Source organism: Lissotriton vulgaris, chromosome 4_1 (assembly GCF_964263255.1).
Source record: "Lissotriton vulgaris chromosome 4_1, aLisVul1.2, whole genome shotgun sequence".
Classification (NCBI taxonomy): domain Eukaryota; kingdom Metazoa; phylum Chordata; class Amphibia; order Caudata; family Salamandridae; genus Lissotriton; species Lissotriton vulgaris.
Window position 1 is genome coordinate 1,555,262,404 of NC_141691.1, and position 23,864 is coordinate 1,555,286,267.

Consider the following 23,864-nt stretch of genomic DNA (forward strand, 5'->3'; position numbering starts at 1 on the left):
AGCTCGCAAGAGTTCACCTCACATCACCACATGGTCTGCCAATATAGGACCATAGCCTGCAGTGAGAAGGGCCCCCTCTGACGACCAATGAATTTGAGAGTCTCCAGCCTCCAGTGTTATGTTGGTGCACTGTGTTGCCCCTATGTCATGCTCATAGGCCTCCCAAACATCCCACATGGGGGTACAATCATTCGAACCGAAGCAACCTTAATGTGGGAAACGTGCCCAACAACCACCAGTAATGGAAGACACTTGCATTAATGCCTTTTATTCTCCCTATTAACTAGGTCATACCCTTTTTTACCTCATAGGCTGCAAATACACCAAAAACTGGTAGACTAATTTTCCTGTTACTGATTACTGTAGTTTACTGGCGTATCTGCAGTCTTACTTTTTTTTTATCAATTCGACTAGCATCCCTGACCTAGGGTAAAATGAGGTAGGGGTAGAAGGTGACTTCCTACATGTTTGTCCGAGGGTTACCTGCAGCTACAGATAGCACATTTGAAAGACTCAGTGTGGCACAATGTTGCTGCAGCACTGAAACCTTAGATTAAGCGGCAGAAACTAGTGGGCGCACCTTTCATGCTGCCACCTACTGTAAGGACCTAGGGTTCAGCACTCCAAAGTCAGACCTGGATACACAGTGGCAAATGGAGTTTATAGGCTTAAAAAGAAACTGACAGCAACTCTTTACTTGCCTGGTACAACACAACAGCAATCAAAACAACATAATTGAGAAGAGTGCTTGTTCAAGAGTGGAGCTTTCTCAGACTCTAGTGGGACTGTTGGCTTCTTCAATCTAGAACATTTTACTGGCTCCCTTCGTTACAGAGTACAGCAATAGCTAGAGATGTTGCCCCTCTGCAATCCACTGTGACTTTTAATCTTCATGACTTTCAGCACCCAGGACAGGAGACTTAGTGATGGCTTGAGAACATAAAAAAACTGCAACAGTTAACATTTTCTGCTCCTTTTTAGGTCGAGCGTCAGCGCATGCGCTGTCTGCAAGACCTGCTGTAATAACTCATACTGAGTGTAATCCCGCCTGCTGCTGCCATTGGTTCAAATCTGGGGATCAATGCAGATGTCAATACGTTGGGATGGAGAGTCTGAGGCATCAAACTATCCATTAGAGAAATGGTTTATCTCACAATTACCAATGCTCCCAACTGCAATGAACTGTTTGCGTCTGGCTCTGAACAGGAGATTGAATAACACAGTTGTTAGAATGTGCCTTATTGTTGAGGTTCAATATGTAAGGCAACGTGAGAGATTTGTAAGTTTCTAGTAGTGATAGTCCAGGTATTTTTTTACATTACCTAGACCACAATATATTACTTGTCGAGTAACTTCCAGGCAAAGCCAATGTTATATCAGATTGGAATTCCCGCTACCTCAGAGACTCCAGTGATTTCAAGCTGCATCATGGAGATTTCGGAACCATGCTGGATAGCTCGATTGGTAAATAAAATAATTTGGTGACCCGACAAGGAGGTAAAGGCAGAATATGCTTTTCTTCAGGATTGGATTGGGTTCCAAAAATATGCCTCCCCCATTTTTTATGATACTAAGGCAGACAGCCAGTTCAGGCAACACCATGCAGAATTGGTGCTGATGCCATCACTTTAGTAGGTTGCAAGTTTGCCTTCCAGTTCTTGTGAAACATTTGTGGGCTTCTCCAATCCATATAAACACATTTCTAAGGATTTAGATGAACCTCCTGGCTGGTCTGCACCACTGATCGGCAGGCCAATTGCCTCTGATAATTTGGAGACTTTCAAGGGACGACAGAAAGCAAGAAGACTTCGACATTAATGAAAACTAGTGAACAAGGACACAAAAAAGATGTTCTTCGGCTGAGTAATGACAGTCTCTGTATAGTGATCAAGATTTTGATCCTGTGAGGCTGGATGTTATTTGTGTTCCTTTTCTGTCAATTAAAGAAGGACTGGCTTACAGAAATTTACATTCCTTTAGGTCAGCCATTTCAGCAAGCCATGTTTAGGTGGATACATCTTTTGGAGAACATTCCTTGCTGTTCAAACTCCTGTACATTCTTCACTTGCGCCAAGATAATCTCAATCAAGAAAGATCAATGTAATGTTTTATGAAGACCTGGTACCATATGAAGACACACTGAACAAACAATTGTCAGCAAAGCTGGCAATGTTAGTTAAGAAATCTCCTGCCTATAGGAGAGTATCTGCTGTTCAGAACTTGTATTTAGACAGCAGGATGTTATTGCCAGAGGCCTATTTTTCAAAATCTTATCCCAGTTCCATTTCATATCCTAGTTTACCAGGAATTCTCTGCTAGTCTTTAGTAAACTGTATGAGAAATTATGAGGGCAACATGAGAGACTATAGAACATGGAGGTCTGGTCAATCTTCGATTTCTTTCAGGAAAACATTTGCACATATACCATCTCCTAATTTGGTGCTCTGGATCAAATGGATCTTGGCCATCATTGCCCTAAACAAGCATAATACTTACATTTTCTAGCTTTCACAACACAAAAAGTTTAAGGACACAAAGACGAAGATTATCCCCACCCATTTGCTGAATCTATATTTATCTGAATAGTGTGTATTTCTGAAGCTGTCTTATATGAACTAACAAATGGGCAATATTATCTATTTTCCCTATCTCTGCTTTGCAATTTAGTTTTATTTTGTTTCAGATATTGAACAAAAGCAAGAGTGGAGACAAAGTCATGGTTAATGGATTCTCTGTTTTTTCGTTGCTGTAAAAGAAAGTTTGATACTATTGACTTGTGAGCCCGCACCATGTGCATCCTAATACTTTGTTTGGAACCGCCGACTTACGGTTGGGTCAGTTCACACACCAAAATGGCGTCAGGCGAACTCATGTCCGCCCAACATCGTAATTAGGGCCTAGCATCTCCTATACTTTTGAAATTAGGTGCTTTTTAGAAATAAAACACAAGTTATCATTTAAGTTCAGTTTAGCTGTTACTTCTTTTAATTTTAAAAAAGTTGTAGAATTCGGACTGGTCTATTTTGTATTTACGTTTAAGGTCAGCAAATGATAGGGAAATGTTTCGAGACCCTGCATATCACACCCAAAATATAGCATGGGAGATCTAGTTATCCCAATAAGTTGTGGGACCAATTTTCTCATATTAACCCACAGAAGAGCAAGGTTAAATTTACCAGGTCTAGTATTTGTTAGGACTTGATCTTACATGAAGGTAATCCAGAAATTAATGACAGATTGTGAGGTAGATAGCATTCTACTTTCAATCATTGTGGCACACATTCTAACAACGCAGTTTGGAGAGTCACAAAGTTTTTTAGTTTGATTCTTCCAAACTGTCTGGCCAACTACATTTTTTCACATATACGCAGTTTCTCACCTTTCCATAAAAAGCACTTAACTACACCATTCGAGTTTTGCAAAAAAAATCTAAGAAAAGCGTGGAGGGTTTTATACATATGAAGTAATTCATCATCATAGAGATCATCATTGTTATAATTTCCAATCTCTCCCACCATGGAATAGATGCCAGGGACCCACTACCAAGTAGATAATTTATGTTGTCTAATGTGATTTTTTTCATTCTATCCAATTGTCTGGACAAGTCATCGTTAACCCAGATGACTAAATATTTTAGGAATTCAAGTTGCAAAGCAAGCCAGTAACTCCAACTAAATCTGGAATGCAAAAAACAATAAAACGTCTAACACCCAATTTGTCTCGATTCAGGGTATAACCTAAAGCAATGGAGTAAGCTCCTAGCATATCACAGTGTGTTATCAAAGTTCACAACTACGATGTCAGAGTTCTAAATGCTACAGAAACTGTCTTTATTGCCAGTAAGCGAAAAATAAAGCTTTGTCGGTTATCTTAGTTTAGGTAACAAATATTTAAGGATGGCTCCTCCTGCTTTAACCTTTGCAGTCGAAGAGTCATAAAATGCCATTGAGAAATAAACAAAATTGTTACCGAATCTCCATTGGATTCATGAATACGGACAGTATTTTTTTATTGACTAAAATGTTAACATATATGTTGGCGTCAATGGCAATAAGCTATATTGGCTAAGGGTATTAGAAATGCAGCTGCCATCTTTCAGTATCACCCAGAGCCTCTAAACTCTTCCAGAAGAGGCAGAGTTCTGATATAAATGAATCAGTAGAAACTGGATCCCAACAGGACTAAAATTGGGCTGTAAGCATATAGGGTCCGGGTGCCTTGCCATTATTCAGATGTTGTACTCCTATGAAGCATTGGATTGCTCCATTGGAGCATCTAGAAATTGTCTGTACTTTTCTGAAATAGTTGGGAGGACAATATTGTGACTATGGCGCTCACAGATTGCGGGTTTATGGTCAGATTGGAGGCTTATAAACTAGTATAAACTAGAACTGCAGAATATAAATACATCAGCAATTTCACAGAGTGCTGTGTATATTCTATAAATGTAATCCCCGACAAAGTCAGATCTAGCTTTCCAAAATGTTGGGCATGCTGCTTAATTTTGGCTTGCTTCCCTGGATTCACACCAACCAAAGGATCATAGTTTCATAGCCCACGTCTACTCCGAAACTCAATATGCTGTAATATTCATATTTCTGTGTATTTATTCATTCCATAGTATCACAACCTTTTCAGAGCATAAATTCTAGTCTAAGTTCTTTTACCTAATGTTGGAATATGAGTCTTTCATTGATTGTTTTAATTGTCTTCCGCATGAGGCCACTTAATATACTTGTAATATTGGCTTTTAGTGCACTCCATAAAATCTGAAATGAGGAACAAGAGTTGGAATGCTCGCTAAATAGTGGATATTGGTGGTTTTGATTAAGTTAATGTTGTGTTGAATTATCAGGGACTCTTCAATCTCCAGATTCGACTATTTATAATGGCTATTGCCCATGGCAAGGTCATAAAGATGCATATGTGGTCTCAGACAATTATTGGTTCAATGTCTGTTCCTTCTGGAACGCTAAGGTGCGGGAGAAAGAATAGAAGGTTATCTATTATTGAGTGCATTTGGTAGGGAAAGCCGAAGAATGTGAACTCCTTACTATCAGGGTGGAGAAGTCTACATACATTTTTGAGACCTCATCGTTATGCGATTTATGCATTACTGTATGTGATCCCGAGGGATGGATTTACATTTACAGCATCTAGAAACCCTTCCATAGGGTGGTAGAGGTATATTTCTAAGATCAAAGTGCATTGACAGTCATCATTTACAACTTTTTAATTAATACCACCAACAATAGAGAATGATCCATGGTTGGGACGTAAATACAAACTGGGCATAATTCCTTATCTCCGAGGACTCCAGCAATATTCCATCAACGCACTTCATTCATTTTCACCACTATTAAGCATATATTTGACTTTTTATCTATAAATGTTATCACCCCATTTTTTAGCAGAGGACTAGACGACCTCATCACCACAATAGTTTAAGGCACAAGGCTTCTTCCAGACCTATCCTTGTCTCATGTGGAAGTACAATGTAGCCCCGTGTTTATGACAGAAAATCAGAAATTATCATATTTAGTAGAGTTAAGGGACATAAATGTTATCATAATTATCTTATAATTTATAGTATGCTTATTTAGATGTCATTACTGCAGGTAACAAAAATCTGATGATATTAAGAAAGTAGAAGAGTATAAAAAGGTGCTAAATTACCTAGTTGTAGCTTTTTCTTTAAGAGATGTAAACATATTAATCTGCCTCTGGCTGAAAGCTGCATGTTGAGATTCGGACATCTGTGTAGTCTATCGTAAATATATTACGTATAAGGTACAGAGGAACTGAAAGGAAAGGATCACTGGGAAATTTAAAACCGTCCCATCCTATCCCTAGCCCCCTAAACCCCTACTTAAAGAATAAAGAGCCTGAGAAAGCAAGGGAAATTATCCCTACCCATGGAAAACATTTAATCACTCACAAGAAAATAGCTATGCTTGTAAGTTTAAAAGTGTAACCATGTAGTAACTGAAATTTGTATAACTAGAAATACTCAAGACTAAATGCCTTCTTAACATGAGAATAAAAGCCACATGCAGTATTGATTTACTGAAGGGAGAACAGCAGCAAACGTGGCACACAGATGGAGACGTATAATCAAGGAAATTTAGCATTCTTTCGTGACTCTAAACTTGTCCAGAGTGCTAACATAATGTAAAGGTAATCTGCAACAAATAAAATGCATAGTTAGGTAGAACAAAACAGAACAAACTCGTAGCTTTCCTCATTTCGTGGCATGTGAGCTGAAGTCCATCTCAGCTTCTGAGATACTGTCCAAAGAGATGATTTGCATGATGAAGGCAGAAAGGATTCTTATCCTTGTACATGACTCTAAACGTGGCTAGTCTGGCAGATGAAACAGGCCTTCTGAATAATATTCCACATCTTCTGGTATATTACCATATGCAGTGTTTGTTTTGGTACCTTGTAACAGCTCATGTAAAGCTGAAAGTATGATAAAGATGGTGTAAATAGTGTTGATGTGATTTTTAACCTTTACCAGTGCGTCTGGCTTAGGGGAGGGTGTAAGGGGGAGGGGCGTGGGTAAGGAGGGGTGCTCTGCTTTAGAGAGTTTTGGGCATGATTTAGGTTCTTTTTACACCACAAGTAATCACTATATTTGTTAGATTGTACGACAAACTGCAAAGAGAAACAGATTTAATGATGAATTAGACAGCTGGCAATGGAACTTGCAAACTGAAACTCCAGGTCTCATTTATCCACTAGGAATCCGAGAGGTCATCTTCGATCAGAGTAATTCAGATACATAAAATCATACACAATGAAAGTTAAAATTCAATAGTGTGGCAATGCTTGAGGTGAATTACCTTTCACTTACTATGCGGATGCAAAGACTAGAGAGCAGGCAATTGGAGGCACTGTTGCAGACCTTGCTGCTTCCAGTCTGTTTAAGGATATGCCATCTTGGAGTCATAATTGGTTGAGAGTGATTAATAATTGTTGGCAAGGCCAATCCAATGAGATCTCCATCACTGATAATCAACTTGTTGCTTCATATCTTCCAGAGTGCCCACAATCTTGAAGACAAACTGTACAAGGCAGCCTGCATTTTGTATTCCTCTAGGCACTTCATAAATTGAGTTTTATGGCTTGCAGGGGATATCATTGCAGCTGTCTGAGTGATGAAAGGTGGGTAAATGATTGGTGGTAGAGCAGCACCATTGAATCCATTGAGGATTTCTTTTGATAATCCATCAAGGCTTTGAGTTTTCGTTAAATGTGGGCATCTGCCATTTTGGAATCAGATGTGGTCCCGTGGGGTTTTGGGGAAAGCTAAACATTGATAACCAGTCCTTTTCTGGGCTGTTGCCAGTTTACACAGAATCCGTTAGTATTCAAAGAAATGGAGTGCCAATCAGGAGAGCTATCTTGACCCTATAACCGCCATGAAATTTGAAGCATGTTGCCGAAGGGTTCAGAGCTCAGTGAGGATACTACCATTTCTCCCTTCAGAACATTTTTTGAAGTATAATTTCCTAATAATCTAACATAGGAATAGATAAATTCAACTAAGGAAACTGTTGTAGGAAAATCTTTTTTTTGGACCGCTTTTTTTGTGTGACAGAATAAAATTTTCAAATTGAGCTTAGATGTTATGAAAGCAAAGTTATTGTAAACTTTACTTTGGAAAATAAATGTTAGCAAACGATGCTGAGGTAAACAAATTTATGACAGTTTACCAAATATAAGAGTCTAACCTAGACTTATATAAAGAACCTCAGGTATACAGCTGGAGCTGTGCAGCTATCTCTCAAAACAAAAAAGAACATTAAACGTGTACATATGCAAAATTAACCAAAGTGAATGCTGTTACAGATAGATACCATTTAACAGTACCCTCTCTGTCGTCATGGCAATCTACTAAATATATCAAGAAAGAGATGCATACATTTATGAAAAAAAGTAAAACAACAATACCTGATGGTTGCTCTTTTTGTGTTTCCACAGGCAATGCCTTTTCTTCTGAAAATAAATAATTGGGATTATATTACAATGCTAATAAGAAAGCATATTAAACCTGATAATGCACAATTACGAGTGTTAGTCTGAAAAGTGAAACAAGATTAAAGTCTCTTGATTTTTTCTGATCAAGAGTGAAAAGGCCAAATAGCTATACCCGTTTTGAGTTACATCTAGGCTACATTACCAATCATTATGCATCTACCGAGAAGAGCTCCTCTTCATGGATCTGCTCCCACCATGCATTCATGCCCTTTAGAAACTATCAAAAAGCAAGTAGCATCTGGAGTGCTCAATTGCTACTCAACATAAACAAATAGTATGTTGCAGAGTACCTTAATACCCGTTTTAGGATTTTCTGACCGTAATCTAAAGCGCACCCTTGTCTACAGAACAAGAAGTATGGAGGGTTTGTGGATCCACAGTGAGGATATTTCATTGGTAGAAATATTTAACAGTTTAGTGCCTGGCTCTCATCTACCACGTTCATTACATTGTCAATCAATATGGAAAGGTCCAGAACTAAAACAAGGCTTCAGGTCAAGATTAATTCAAATTCAACAAGGAAAGTGGACTGGACTAATCGAAGAAACAGTTCTGTGCAACTGTACAAGAGAAAAAGGTTAACAGAAATGCCACAGCAATGCCCTTCTTTCAAAAAGAAATACTGGATACCTTCCAAGATACCTGTGAATACATAAGGATGTCCAGACTAAAGTAGTGATAGAGACCTTAGAACTGTTCTTTACCTACAATGGCAGAATACTTTAAAATGAAGTTCAAAAATTGAAAATAGCCTTAAAGTAAAAGGAAAATGCTACTTACCAGTATGCACCTGTTCTTGGCATGTAAAGCTGCAGAGTCTCACACTGTGCAGTAGATCGCCACCTGGTGTTGGGTTCGGATGATTGCGTGTTGGTGTCGTCTTAGAAGAAGTCTTTGTAGTCACGAGATAGGTGACTCCTCCCTTGGATGATAGTGCGCATGGGAATCGACTCCATCCTTACATTGTTTTTCGCCATGATGGGAAATGATGGAGTTAATAGAAAAAGGGATGTCCATATGTGTGTATCTAATTAAGATAGAACTGTAACAGATACAGGCCCCGGGGAGGCGGTTGGGCGTGTGAGACTCTGCAGCTCTACATACTAAGAACAGATGCATGCTGGTAAGTAGCATTTTCTGTTCGAGGCATATTTTTACATCTAGTGTGTGTAGAGCTCTTTTTGATACAGAGTCTGGGTTTTGAAAAAACACTGGTAACTCTACTGATTGATTTAGATGAAAAGGAGTCATTATTTTAGGAAGGAATTTGGGATTAGTCCGTAGAAACACCTTGTTACGGTGTAATTGTAAAAAATATCCTCTATTGGAGGATGTTTGTGTATTGTTTTTAAAGGAAGCTGAATTGTCTGCTCCAGCTTGTTTAGAGCCTCCTCTGTAAAAGGAGCGACAAAAGGAGCCTCGTGCTTAGGTGGACTGCAGAGCTCCCGTAGACGTTGCTGTGTCAGTGTCTTTCTTCATTTTTTCAAGTGCTGTGTCTACCTCTGGACCGAACAATTGTTGTTGGTTGAATGGTTGATTTAAGATAATAGTTTGCACTTCTTGCTTAAATCCTGAAATGCGTAGCCACGTGTGACGCCTAAGGAGGACACTGGTGTTTATTGCTCTGGGTGCAGTTCCTGCTACATCAAGTGCGCATTTAATGGAGGCATTTGATATAAGCTTAGCCTCTTGTATGAGATCATTTGCTTGTGCCTTATGTTGGTCAGGTAGATGCTGTAAGAGCTTCTCTAACTGATCATAGTGAGCCCCGTCGTATCTTGCGAGTAGGGCTTGTGTGTTAGCGATGCGCCATGTATTGCTAGCTTGGGCAGCTATTCTTTTCCCTGAAGCCAATATGATCTTTGATTCTTTATCAGGAGGTGTTGCTTCACCTGATGTTTGGAAATTGGCTCTTTTCCTAGCGTTTAAAGCTACTAGGGAGTCTAAGGGTAGCTGTCCTGTAGGCAGGGTCCCCAGGAGCCGCTCTGTACTTTTTCTCTATCCTTGGGTTTATGATTCTAGCTCGTACAGGATCTTTAAACACTTCTGGTGCATGCTTAAGGACTCCATTAATCTTCGGCAGTATTTGCACAGATTTTTGGGAGTGTTCAAAAGTGTCTAATAAAAAATCTTCCTCTGCCTCATCTGAATGCATGATGACATTGTGATAAATGGCAGCCCTATTAATTAAGTGTCCAAACCCAATATTGTCTTCTGGAGGAGAAGGTTTAGTTGGATATGTATGTGGGTCAGGAATATCTGGTACAGCCTGTGGGTTTAGATACTCACTGGTGAACCTGTTGGGTAGGGAAAAGGGTCATCTGGGTCTCTCCCTCCCCCCATGCTATACTCATCATCATCAACATCTTGAGGAGGTGTATGTGGTGGGAAATGAGGAGGAGAAGTTTGAGGTGAAATATTTAAAGGCAGCGAAGGAGATACAGGAGAAGAAGGGTGCACAGGAGATGTGGCAGAGTCTTTCTTCTTGTTAGGCACTGGAGGTGTAGGTGCTGTATCTGACTTACTCTTCCTGTGTGGTGAAGTGGAAACAGGTCCTGTTTCTGGATCAATGTAGATCCTTTTTTGTAAAGGATCTGGTTGGAAAAGCTCCTCTTCTTGAAGCACAGCCTTCGGCAACGATTTTTTCAGTTACAAACCGGTTTCTTGCTTGTCTTTAGCCTTAGGAGCTGATGTTGAGTCCTTTGGCGTAGATTTCGGCACTGAAGATATTGTCTTTGGAGCCGAAGCCTGTTTCGTGGACTCGGAAGCAGGCTTTGTCTGTTTCGGCATCAAGGGTATCGGCTTCGGAGTGGAAGCTGTTTTTGAGGCATCGGAAACAGGCTTCGTTGTTTTCTGAGCCGCTTTGTCTCTTGGACTCGACTGTTTCGGAGTGTCTTTCAGACCCGGGACTTCTTTTTATTTCGGTGCCGAGGGAGCAGGTGGAATCGGCACATGCGGTTTGCTCGGTATGGAGCAACCGGAAGGCTTCATTATTTTCTTCGGAGCCGGGCTTAATGGCGGGCCTTTCAAAGTGTTTTTTCGGTCTCGACTGGGCCCCGCTGGCGGAGTGTTGGCCTTTGCCTTCGATTTTGGTGTTTGGGCTGGGGTAGGGGCAGTGGTACTCGCACGTTGACCCGAAGGTATGGAGTCATCGGAGTCATCTGCCTCGGATACGATCTGGGAGATTATCAGAATCTTCTGGGACACATGGACCTTTGTCGAAGATATCCACTGGTTCCGGAGCTGATCTCTGCATATCGCATTGACGGGCCCTCCGATCTTGAATGGTCTTTTTCGATAAAAAGGAGTGCATAGGCTGTGCAGCTGGATTCGTTGTGTTCTGGCAATAAGCACAGGTTGCAGACCACGTGATGGTCACTGTGTGGAAATTTTGCTCCACACTCGGGGCATCTTTTGAATGGCGTCCTGTCCATGAGGTGTAGGCCTCACAGCATGGGTAGGCCCAACAGCCCACGTCGACGACCACAATCGAGCTGATGAAGTCGAGTCGATGTTTATCGGTATTGAAAGTTGTTTGGTGAAGTTTGAAGAAAATTTTGACACGTCAAAGTACTTGAAAGGGAGATTTCGGAGCGGAAAAGTTTCATCCGAACCCAGTGGCGGAAAGAAACAATCTAAGGATGGAGTTGATGCCCATGCGCACTATCGTCCAAGGGAGGAGTCACCTATCTCATGACTACAAAGACTTCTTCCAAGACGACAACAACACGCAATCACCCAAGCCCAACAACAGGTGGCGATCTAATGCACAGTGTGAGAACTGCAGCTCATATGCCTCGAACAAAATGTTAGTTCACAGGAGTTACTGACTCCAAGAGGTCTTTCGTCATAGTAAAATAAATCAACAAGGTTCAGGAATCTAGTTGCTCTATTTTACATCAGGGAAGCCTTTTGCTACACCATGAAACCTATTTAGCTGAAGGATGTGAACTATAATTATCTTCACTGAATGACATGCTGTGCAGTTTTTTTACTCCTTGATAACAAGCAAAATGTAAACCAAAAAGGTCTGGCCTGTATGAGATTCTGTATCTCATCAAACCACCAACATGGCTACTAGGCTTTCTGTGCTGCCAGAATCTAACAATTAAGCAATAAGATAGAAAGTTTTGTGAAGCAACAAACTCCTTTTCTGCAGACTAAGATACTTCTTCTGTAGGTTAGCCCTGTGTTTTTTGCAATGCATTTGAAAGGCACGGTGGGCCAGACAAAGAGGTCATCAGAATAATTATTACATTTAGGACACTTGAGATATTCACCACAGGGTGTCCACAAAGGGACTGACATAGGGTAAGACATTAAGGAAGGATTGCATAGTTTAAAAATTGCCCTACAGAACAGGGTTTGCCTTGTAGTATCAAGCATTTTCCATGTTGGAAGGTGGCAAATATGAAAGAGACAATCAAAATGTCACTGAACTGCACCATACAAAATGGAATGACATTACACTTGACAGATAAGGTGAGGAAATAGCAAGCACCTGGACCAAAATCTAAGTAAGTAATGTGTTCTAAATCCTGTAATCTGAGTGGAGTGGTAAGTTCGGAGGTCTAACTGTTTCAATCTGTTGTGCTGCACAATCTGTTGGCCTTTAGTTTTGGACATTCCAGCTGGCAAGAACACATCTTGTGTTCTCCTCCTTGGATCTAGGCATGCAGGCAAGAGGAACAGATCCAGCCTTTTCACCTTTGAAGTTACTCGTTTTCTGAAAAAGTGAAATATAATCCTCCCCTTCACCACCAGTGATCATCCTCCAATTCTGGAATAGATCGCCAGGCTGGTCGACTCACAACATTCTCATCCATCTTAAAACAGTCTTGCGTGGCGCAGGCTGGCAAGGGGGGCGGGTGGTTACATCATGGTGGGGTAACGGGGCATCTACTTGTTATTTGTCCAGTAGTCTGCCACTGCCCCAACAAAGCCTAGAGGCCACTGGATTTGGGACTCCGGTAAATTGGACCTGTTCATTTCCACCAGACAAAGAAATACAGATGAACCCTTTTCCATCAGAGACTAGAAAACTGCCTTCTTAGAGAAGTGTCTTCTGCAAAAAAGCACCATTGAGCGCAGTGTCACTACTAGACAAACTAGAGGCATTGTGAATTTAACAGACAGAAGACCCTGTAGATGAATATGCAGGTGGGATAGCATGTGTGAGAAACACCTCTCTGAGCCACAATTCAACAAAAGCACTGAATGAAAACATTAATAAAAAGCCTAAAGCCATAATAAAAAAAAAAAATCTTTCTCAAGGTGTAGCTACAATATTTAAAACAAAGGGTTTGAGTGGGTATTATATCTCCCTGCTGATTTCACATTGTAAGAACATCCATCAGGAACACAAATTAATCTGGAACTGTTTTCCCAGCAATCGCTCTCCAGATTCACCAGGTAGAACAATGTTGCCTTAGCTGTGACTCAGGACGACAACTGTGTAGAACAGAAGGCGCAAATAGGCATATAGATATCAGTTCCTGGTACTTATTCTGTGCTCTACTGTGGTTTACTGAGAAGAACGAAGACAGCATCAACGGCAAAACAGCATAAGATATGTTTAGAACAATGAGATATTATTACTAATCGTACTAACTTACAGACTAGGAAGGAGGATGGTGAGGAATATGGATGAAGATATATTACCTACCATAAATATCATTACTGAAGGTATGTACATTTTTTCTTCTGAATAAATGACTTTCCTGCAGATTCCTCACCTTAAGAATGAGTCTCAGAGCAATGCTCTACCATGGGATTGAGTAGCACCCATTAATCATGGGTTATGCACAACAGCCCTGGCAAAGTATCCACCACTGTATGATTGAGCTGTGAGGCTTAAAAGAATGTAAATATGACCCTGTGGCTACCCGCCAAATGTGAACCTCTGGGATGCCTCTGGTAAGAGCCAACGTAGCATAATGACACTGTCAAAATAGGCACAAATGCCTCCAGTAGGATCTTTTTTAACCAAGGCACAACAGATTTTAATACAAGGATAAACCCAATGTGGTCTGTCAGGTGGAGTCAATGTAGAAATATGCAAGGGGCACAGTCTATGCAGCAGCTCTCTGCCTCTTTGGAGGGATTAGGAGAAGTTAAAACGATGGCGTGATTGACTGGGCCAGGTGACAGGCAAATCCCACTTTCATGAAATCAAAATAAAAAAAGATGGGCAGGATAAAAAAAAACTTTTTCGATAGAACACAATGAATGGTGGTTGAACCGAGAACTCCTGAGTTCATCAACCTTACTGCCAAAGTCGAACCAGGCAACTGTGGATCAGCTTGAATTGGGATGACATGAGGAACATTTGTACTAGATTTAAATCCCACTCATGAATAATTAACTGAGTGGGAGGTTTTCCTGACTTGTTTAAGTAAATCAAACCTTTCAGTTAATGTGGCAGCTTAAGTAAAATGGGCTGGTCAGGGGGCAAGAAGGCAAATAGAAGATCCAAATAACACTTTATAGTAGCCACTGCTTGGTTCTGAAAGGCAAGAAAACGTGCAAATCATAAAACATTGATGTGATTGTAATGTTTCCAACCTTTTCAGTTAATCCACTGAACAAATGTTCTCCACAGACCTGCATAAATGGATACAGTGGCGGGTTTCCTACCCTCCAAGATGATGTCCACAACCTTAGGCAGCGAGCACAAATAATTCTAGTTGACATCACTCAATTTGGGGATTGGGATGAAGTATAGGGCCACACTGATGGGAGAGAGACGTCTACACTGTGCAGGAGAGAAAGAAGGGACTTAACTTCAGAGTACCAACAGGCCCGCATACTTAAAGTTCCTTCCCAGTTGATGGGTGATCACGATCAGTTGTGCTCCATCCTCCTGCACCTTCTCCAGGAATGCATATCAAAGACCCTGTGATAGGTCGAACCTCCCCGCTCAGTCTGAAAGGAGTAGGAGACCACTCTGCATGAACTCCCGCCCCCCCCCATCCCCCCCCCCCCCCCCCCCACTGCTTCTTCCACAGTACTTTTGCCAGAAACAGGATCAGCCGAAATGTTTTAAGCAGTTCATGTGACTTGTTGAACCTAAAGGCACTCCTTAGGGATCCATTCAGAGGGAAATGTGTGACTTAAAAAACAAAGATATTTTCTGCTCTGGGCTGTGGCGAAGAGATCAATGTGTGTTGTCTTCTATGGAGAGGTGACTCAAGTATCCGCTCTCATGCCTGGGATATCTGTGAGGTATGGGGCTAATGGAAAAATGAACAATTGCTTGGTCCACTGTCATAGCTACACCAACTTACAACATAGGATCCATGGCACAACACTGCCATGTCTGTTAATGTAATGGATGGTGTTGGTGGTGTCCAACAGAACTTGAGTGGCACTGCCTGAGATGGAAGGGGCAAAAGCCTTCATAATAAGAGACCACCCACATCTCCTAAACAATTATGTGTAGACGCTGATCCAACGTGGAACATAGGCCCCACACCGTGATGTTGCCCAGATGAGTACTCCTGCTTAATAAAGAGGCATTTGAAAACTACAATATCCTGCAACAGAACAGATCTGAAAGGATAACCTGCTGACAGATTGGAGGGAGACAAACAGTAAGTCAGAAGCCAAGAGGCTTCCCTGATACCCGAGCCATTGCCTCCTTAGACTGCACTGAAAAGCTCTTGTGTGCCTGCTCATGTATGGGTCAGTTGGAGGATGCAAGAGGACATGCTGCCAGGACCTGCGGGATAAGGATTGGTGTCCGAGCCAGATAGCTGCTGCATGGGCGCTTTCAGGTGCTATTGTGGACCCCAAGTTGTGAAGAAAAGTCATGAGCCACTGAAGACATGGGATGAAGCCTTCAACAGCTGGTTCTACATGTTTAGGTAAAAAAACATTTTACTTACCTGTATCTCTTGTTCTCCAGGTTTGGAACCTTTGATAGATTCACATGCTTGAATTATTCCCCATCGTCAAGATGGGAATCCCACAGTACCTTCTAAAGCAATAGAAGCAGTATACATAGCTTAAAATGGCAAAAAGACATTGACTTTAATAGCTTATTCAAATAATTTATAAAGAACCGAACACCAGTCAATCAGGTGCCAACACCCTCTAGAATACTTTCTACAGAGGAAACTTCCCTCAGATTTTCAAGCACTAGTCTCCACTTACAAGAAGAGCCTCCACGGAGAGGAGGGTGGGTCACATGTGAATCTATGAAAGATACCAATGCTGAAGAAACAGAGTTACAAAAGATGACATAATGCTGCTTATCCCACATCTGTAACACTGCGACGAGTCCAGGCAATAATGCTGTGTGAACGTATGCCTGTTTTTCCAAGTCACTGCACGGCATACACTTTCGATAGGTACTCCAGCAAACAGTGTTTTTGTTTCTGTTGAGATCACCCTTCTAGAGTGTGCCATAACCTTTTCCATTAAAGGCCTACCTGCCTTAGAATAGCAGAATTGAATAGTCGCTGATATCCATCTAGCTATGCTTGCCTTGGAAACCGGACCAACGTTGTTATGGTTTCCATATGCGGTTACAAATTGATCTGTAGTTCTTAATTTTTCGTGCAAGGAAAATGAAACTTTAGGCATCTCTTCATATTCAGTGTATTCAATGTTTTTCCGCAGCAGTCTGTAGATTTGGGAAAAATATTTTAAGCACAATAGGTTTGCTCAGATCAAAATCCATAGTGACTTTTGAAATGAACCTGGAATTAGTCCTAGGAACCACAGTGTCATCCATAAAGGCTCATTGATAGTGAATGCTTGCATTTCACTTACTCTTCTGGTGGATGTCAAAGCTAGAAGTAACGCTACGTTCCATGTCAGGAATTTGATCTCTGTCTTATTAATAGGCTCAACAGGGCTCTTCATGAGCTGTGCCAGTACTGATTTGAGTTGCCAAGTTGGAGGAGGAGATTTTATCAGAGGGAAGACTCTGAATAAACTTTTAAGAAACTGTGTAATAATTCTGTTACACCATAACAAAGGGGCTTGAAATTGCAGCGAAGTATAATTTAACCGAAGAATGAACTAGGCCTGATCTAGCCAAAGATAGCAGGTAAGGCAATATTTGCTCTGGAGGTGCTAAGACAGGGTGAATTTTTACATTTGGGTCCATAAGGAGAAACGCTTCAATTTTAATCCATATGCTTTGTTAGTGTTATCCGCTCTGCTTCTTGCAAGGATATCTCTTAAATCTAGGAGCAAAGCAGATAAGTACAGGGAAGTCTGGTTTGGATGAAACACCTGGTTGCGGCTCATCAACAGTAAAACCCTATAAGGGTTCCAGCTGATTGTGATTCTCCTCTGACAGCAGTAGAGGTTCTGTGAATGAGTGTTGCATAGGCTACCATGGAGCAATTAAAATCTTTTGACATGGCTCTTTATTCATCTTCCTGAGAAGTCTGAGTACGAGAGGGATCAGCGAAAAATCATGTGCAAAGATCCTCATGAACTGACTGAAAACACATTCCCCCACAACCCTTTTGAGGTTGCCAGCATGCAGAAAACTTTCAATTCGGTTTCTCTTGAGATGCAAACAGATCCAGTGTTGGTTTGCCCCATTGTTAGAAGATTGTGTTCAGAAGGGATTGATTTAGTTCACAATAGTGGCAGCTGTATTTTATCTAGGCCGGTCATTGACCGTCCTAGTTGTTTTTTTACAGGATATTCCTAAAACTTGATTCCCTGCCTGTAAATGTACTGCCAAACCTCAGTTTTCACTACTGGGGTATGATCTGTAGATAATACTTATTCCTTCTTTATTTATAATTTAAAAGTCTCATTTCACTTGCTTCCCCGTTTTGTTGGCTCACTATATATGATCAGGTTTGGGGGATTTTAAAAAATCCCAATGCCCTGATCATAAAGACAGGATACTATGGAGGAAAAAGGAAGAAAAGAGATTTTGGGGGGAAAAGACCAATAAAGACCCCTTTCATCAACCTAATAAATTAATGGGCAGGGAATCAAGTACTAAGAATATCCAGTAAATAAACATCTAGGTCAGTCAATGCGTACCTGGATGTAGCAATACAGGAAGGGGATCACTGTATATGGAAGAGAAATAACAGTGATAACCCCACTCAATTGAGAATACAATCCACAATAAAAATGGTATAGAAAGGAAACCCCTTTTTCAGATAAACCTGCCCTTTAAAAAACTGTTTGTCCTGAAGAAGGTGGAGTTAATCATTATAAAAACCACGAAACGCTGTGTCGACAACTTGAGACAAAGATTTGCATCTTTATGTGTTTTGTTTATAATTATTTGTGGGTTTGATGAATTTAGGGTTACTGTCACCCACAACTATTAGATGAAGACATTTATTTTGGAAGGTATTTCTGTTTACTTTTTTATATGTAATTCTGTATGCAATTTTGAAATGTGGATACTTTTATCTATTATAATGTAATATCGTATGCAGCATATTTTATATTATATATATATATATATATGCCGGAAGAAAACCGTGAGAAGAGTTAATAAATCATCCTGAAATACTTATTTGCTGCCTGGTGGTTCGTCAGTCTGTGGTCCAAGAATGCGTTTTTCAGAATGTGCTAGGATAGATATATATATATATATATATATATATACATATATATATCAGGAACACTCCAAACTTCAGCATACAAGTAAGGCACTGACTCCGTGAAATAGATGATCCCAAATAAGTTTTATTCACTCATTAGGCTGCTTGACGCGTTTCGGCGGTAAGCACTTGCCTTGTTCACAACATCTACACAGACTGTGGTTACATTTATACCCCTTAGTCATTGCATTACATCATGCGTGTCTCACTCCTGTTTCCATGCACATTTTAGCTTGTTTTTGCATTTTTTCAACTTTTTTCTACATGGTCCCCATGGCAACGTAGGGCGACGCCTTAGTTCAATTAACATAGCAGAGTATTTTTCCTTTCACAATCTAAACTTACGTCACCCTCCCCCTTGCGTTATCATGTTCCTATAGAAACCCTCCGACATCAAGAGCCCAGCGATTCCCTCACTTTCACTTCGCGTTTAAACACGATGTATTGTGGCTGTCAGACCTTAGCGCGCTACAATGTTTCATTCCCTCAGCGCCGGTGAGTGTTACAATGTATCAAACGCGGTGATGCTTATTGTTGACCGCGTTGTGGCAAATTACTTTGTAAGCGTTTCGCTGTGTATAATTGAAGGTCTGTCTCCTGTTTGCCGAGTGCGTGCGGGTTTTAATTTCAAATGTTTTCCGGTGCCTCCGGATACTTAATGCATAAATGCGCTAAGGTATTGTGTGTGCGGGTTTGCCCTGGGGACCAGGCGGGAATCTCTGTGTTGGTGCAGTCGTATCGCGCTTGGTGCACCCTCGCATTTGCGCTCTGTTAATGTGTTGGTCTGACCTTTACTTATTAACAGATTGTGTCAGTTTCAAACATGCCGCCTATTTATATTCTCGTCGTCTCCTAGTGGGTAGGTGTGATAGCGTGTGTGAATATGAAACGCTTTGCGCTACTGACATACATAATGCAGTATACAATGTGTCAAGTGTCTTTTCAAACCATTATGCTCATTACTCTTTGATATATATATATATATATACACACACATCTGTAATAAAACAGACATATTTACATACATAATACAGTTGTCGGTGTTTAGAGTGTTACATTCCAACAGTTAGGGGAAGTTCCACTATACTTATATAATTTATACTGTTACGATTGGTGTGATACAAAAGGGATCCTTTTCTGGTTTTTAATTAATTTTCAGACCCTGTCCCTTTTGATTAGAAGGGCAACTCACCCAAATTTGTGGAGCGCCTCATCAGAATTTACAGACTTTCTTGAATTTAGCTTTTGTGACCACAATACCCCACTCTTCTCTATCTTTGAGAGTTTTGGATGAAAAGGTGTGACAGATTTTACAGTCCTTTACCTTGTGGGTAGGATAAAGGCAGTAGATACACTTCTTGTGAGTATCTTCAGAGTGCAGCCTTTTGTTTCCACAGGTCCCACATGGTCTGAAAAGTCCTTTGCTCAAGGATTCCGACATATATATGCCAGCCTCTCGTAGGTGAAACAGCAGAAGTGTCTTTGAATGACCAAAATCAGGGTAAAAGTGGAAGAACTGAGCAGAGCTCAGATAGACTCCCTTTCACATGACGTGCAGTAGAAAATCTGAGGGAGATGCCTCTGTAGGGAGTGTTCTAGAGTGTGCTATCGCCTGAATGGCTGGAGTTCAGTTCTTTATAAATTGTATGGATAAGCTATTAAAGTCATTGTCTTTTGCCATCATAAGCTAAGTATACAGTTTCTACTGCTTTAGAAAGTATTGTGGGACTCTAACCTAGACGACGGGGAATGATTCAAGTATGTGCATCTATGAAAGAAGCAATACTGGAGAATTCATAGATCCTTGACCTTTACAATGAAGTCGCCATCATGTTGGAGGAATCTCAGGGGCTAGTAATCAATCCGAAGGTAGGAAACCTGAACTCATACCCCACAATAAACTTTAGGTAACGTGGATATGAAGGATCAGAAGATGAAATTAGGTATCTTGGAGTTCCAGGGATACTAGGTTACCCCTGCAAAGAATGCCAAAAGAATTTGGACCAGAGACACCATCATGGCTTGTGCTGCCAAACTAAAAGGTTGAAGAGGCGAAGTTCAAGTAGGGATTGAGACATCCGTTCTTCATGGGGACTTGAAAGTCCCTTGAACCCACTTATATGGCCCTTTGTAGAACAGGGCAAGACGTGTCACCTTCAAAATTGAAAAAGACATGGCTTGGTAGTTCGGGCTGGACTGTTCCCATGAGGCACAGGGTCAAGGCTGATTTGCATATAGCCATTGTCTGACCTAGGGTGGTGTGGAGTGCAAAAAAACGATGGATTTAGGCCCAGATCTTTGTACGGGGGTGAATGTAAGACATTGTTCTGCATTCTGTCCATCAACTGTGTTTTTTGCAACCTTCAAAATTGAGGCATGGTTGAAGAGTATATTTTGGTGGAAGGAGGATCGACCTTAAGTGAGGTTAGGATAGGTAGGGCATAGCTCTTGAAGATTCGCCTGATAAATCAGAGATCTATCTAATTGTCTCCTAATTGGTAGAGAAATGGGAAACCCTCCACCCACCGAAAAGTGGTAGCGTCTGGGGTGGGATCTAAAAAGTCTGAGGCAGAAGAGCCATCAGAAGGTGGAAGGGACAAGAGCCCCAGCTGTTGGTGGTGAGGGTGTCCCTTACATCTAACCCTTAACTTGAAAAGGGAGAACGTTGTTGCCATGTTTGATTGGCCATGAAGTTTGGAACTGCCAATACTGCTGTGACCTGGAAAGCCTTGAAACTTCCTGAAATGCTGGTGGAAAATTAGGGTTAGGTCCAGAGAGAGTGACAGGACTTTGCTGTTTTGGAAGTGCTCCCTGGAGGAGTTTACTTTTTCTCCGAACAGCATCTTGACATCAAAGGGAATGTCCTTGAGCGTAGTCTGGACATCCAGTGGAATTCATCCTGGTATGATAATGGTGTCCTCAGATTCCAGGACTTAAGGAGGGGTTGTGCCAATGGTTTGATATCAAAACAGGCCTGAAACTTTCTTTTGCCGCTGAGATGATGTCTAGTAATTGAGTATTATGGAGGTGGTGCTGAAATCAGTTCAGATGGTGGCGCTGGAGTTGGCACTCTAGGTGGTGTTGGGCGAACAGGAGTGCGTGGCATGAAGGCCACACACTTCGTACAAAGCAGTGCCAAGACTGAAGCCTGTGGAAACACAAAGTCAAGTGGCATCTGGGTCAGAGTTGCCAGAATCACCAAACCCACAGGAGTAAGCACAGTTTTGGGGAGTGGCCCACTGAATAATGGTCTGCCCCAATGATAGTTAGCATAGCCTGCAGGAAAGTCTTGACCTGTGCATGGTTGGCTATTAGAGTCAGAATTTCTGAATGGTAGTGAGACCATTTCCTCAAGAAAGGATAGAATTTCTCCTTTTTGTGTATGTTTTTTTGTGCTTTATATTGGAAGGTCTCTTGGGAGATTGTTTGTTTCTTGAGGATAAACCTGCCTGAAAGGGAAGAACTTAGTTATTTACCTGTAACTGTGGTTCTCCAGTATTGGAATCTTTCATCGATTCACATGCTTGAATCATCTCCAGTCATCGAGATGGAAGTCTGCCGTTAAATTTAGAAAGCAATTTATTGATAGATATGGTCTAGAAAAGGCCTAGGCCTCTTTGTTTAGTAACCTAAAACAGTAATTTAAAGAAAGAGACCAAACTTATGTTTTAACCAATCAGGTTCACCCTCTAGAACACTCCTGTGAGAAGCTCCAGTCCCTGAGATTTTAGAGCATGAAGTGTACCATATGCATGTCTACTGAGAGAGAGAGCGAGAGAGAGCAGAGAGAGAGCGAGAGAGAGCAGAGAGAGAGAGAGAGAGAGAGAGAGAGAGAGAGAGAGAGAGAGAGAGAGAGAGAGAGAGAGCGAGAGAGAGAGCGAGAGAGAGAGCGAGAGAGAGAGCGAGAGAGAGAGCGAGAGAGAGAGCGAGAGAGAGAGCGAGAGAGAGAGCGAGAGAGCGAGCGAGAGAGCGAGCGAGAGAGAGAGCGAGAGAGCGAGAGAGCGAGAGAGCGAGAGAGCGAGAGAGCGAGAGAGAGAGAGAGAGAGAGAGAGAGAGAAAAGTGAGCTTCCCTGGAAGGAGGGTGAGTTGCATGTGAATCTATAGAAGATTCCAATGCTAGAGAAGTACAGTTACAGGTAACTAATATCTTACTCCAGTATTGGAACTTTCATAGATTCACATGCTTGAACCAGATTAAACATCTGTTGAAGAGCCCTTTTTTGGATTATTCAATGAATAGTACATACAAGAAGTACATTTGCATATAAGTATGTATGAACGAGAACATGTTCACAAACAAAGTAGCAGTATCTAAAGCAAAAACTATATACAAAAATATATATACATATACAATGGAAAACGTGTGTAAAGAATAAGCAGAAGGAGAAAGGCAGGTATAGTTCACCTTTAGTGAAAAAGATGTCAAAGCACTGCCTGGTCCACTGCTGCATCACTGTGGACTGCCGATTCCAAGCAGTAGTGCTGAGTAAAGGTGTGTCTGTTCTTCCCGGTCGCTGATCAGCAAATTTCAGAAGGAGACACACCAGAAAATAATACCATAGAAGTAGATATAGCCCTTGTAGAATGGGCATGAACTGAAATGGTCAACAGCATTCCAGCCATATGGTGACAGAATTGAATGGCTTTGGATATCCATTTGGAAATGCTTTGCTTTGAGAGATGAAGGCCTTTGCTTGGAGCAATATAAGCTACAAACAGTTGAGGATTTGCAAAAAGCTTTACTCTTGTCCAAGTAGAATTTTAGGTCTTGCTTGATGCCTAGAGAGTAAAGTGTTATTTCTGATGAGGTTGTAGAATTTGGAAAGACATTGTAAATGTAAATGTATAGGCATTTATATAGCGCACTACTTACCCGTAGGGTCCCAAGGCGCTTCGACCGCTGCGAAACCCTTCCTGGCTTCCCTGAGAGATGGTCCCTATTGGGTATCTCCAGGGTGAGACCAGGCATCCCCGGCGGTCTGGTGGGGCCGTTAGTGAAGATGAGGCAAGCTAATGACCAGAGTTGCCGAGTGTGATCGCTGATCAGAGTGGGCACCGAGGCGAGAGAATTATCGAGTCCGCTGACCCTGGTCCAGAAACCTGCCGCGCCGGGAATCGAACCCTGGTCCCGGGCCGTGCTCTGCTCTCGGGTCTGCCGCCTCTAACCAGTGAGCTGAGAATTACTATATCATTAAGGTGAAAGTATGCAGGAACCTTCAGAATTAATTT

At 41.4% G+C, this 23,864-nt stretch overlaps 1 protein-coding gene across 7 annotated transcripts in view; it reads right to left on the reverse strand.

The window, feature by feature from the left end:
* The window catches only part of ASPH (aspartate beta-hydroxylase), a 584,233-nt gene that overhangs the window by 285,065 nt on the left and 275,304 nt on the right, over positions 1-23,864 (reverse strand). For 5 of the 7 annotated variants that reach the window (XM_086965792.1, XM_086965789.1, XM_086965795.1 and 2 more), the window contains one exon: positions 7,957-8,001. In XM_086965792.1, the coding sequence (XP_086821918.1) occupies positions 7,957-8,001 (45 nt within the window). The remainder of the gene's footprint in view (positions 1-7,956; positions 8,002-23,864) is intronic. The other 2 variants (XM_086965790.1, XM_086965793.1) reach the window with 1 other exon arrangement.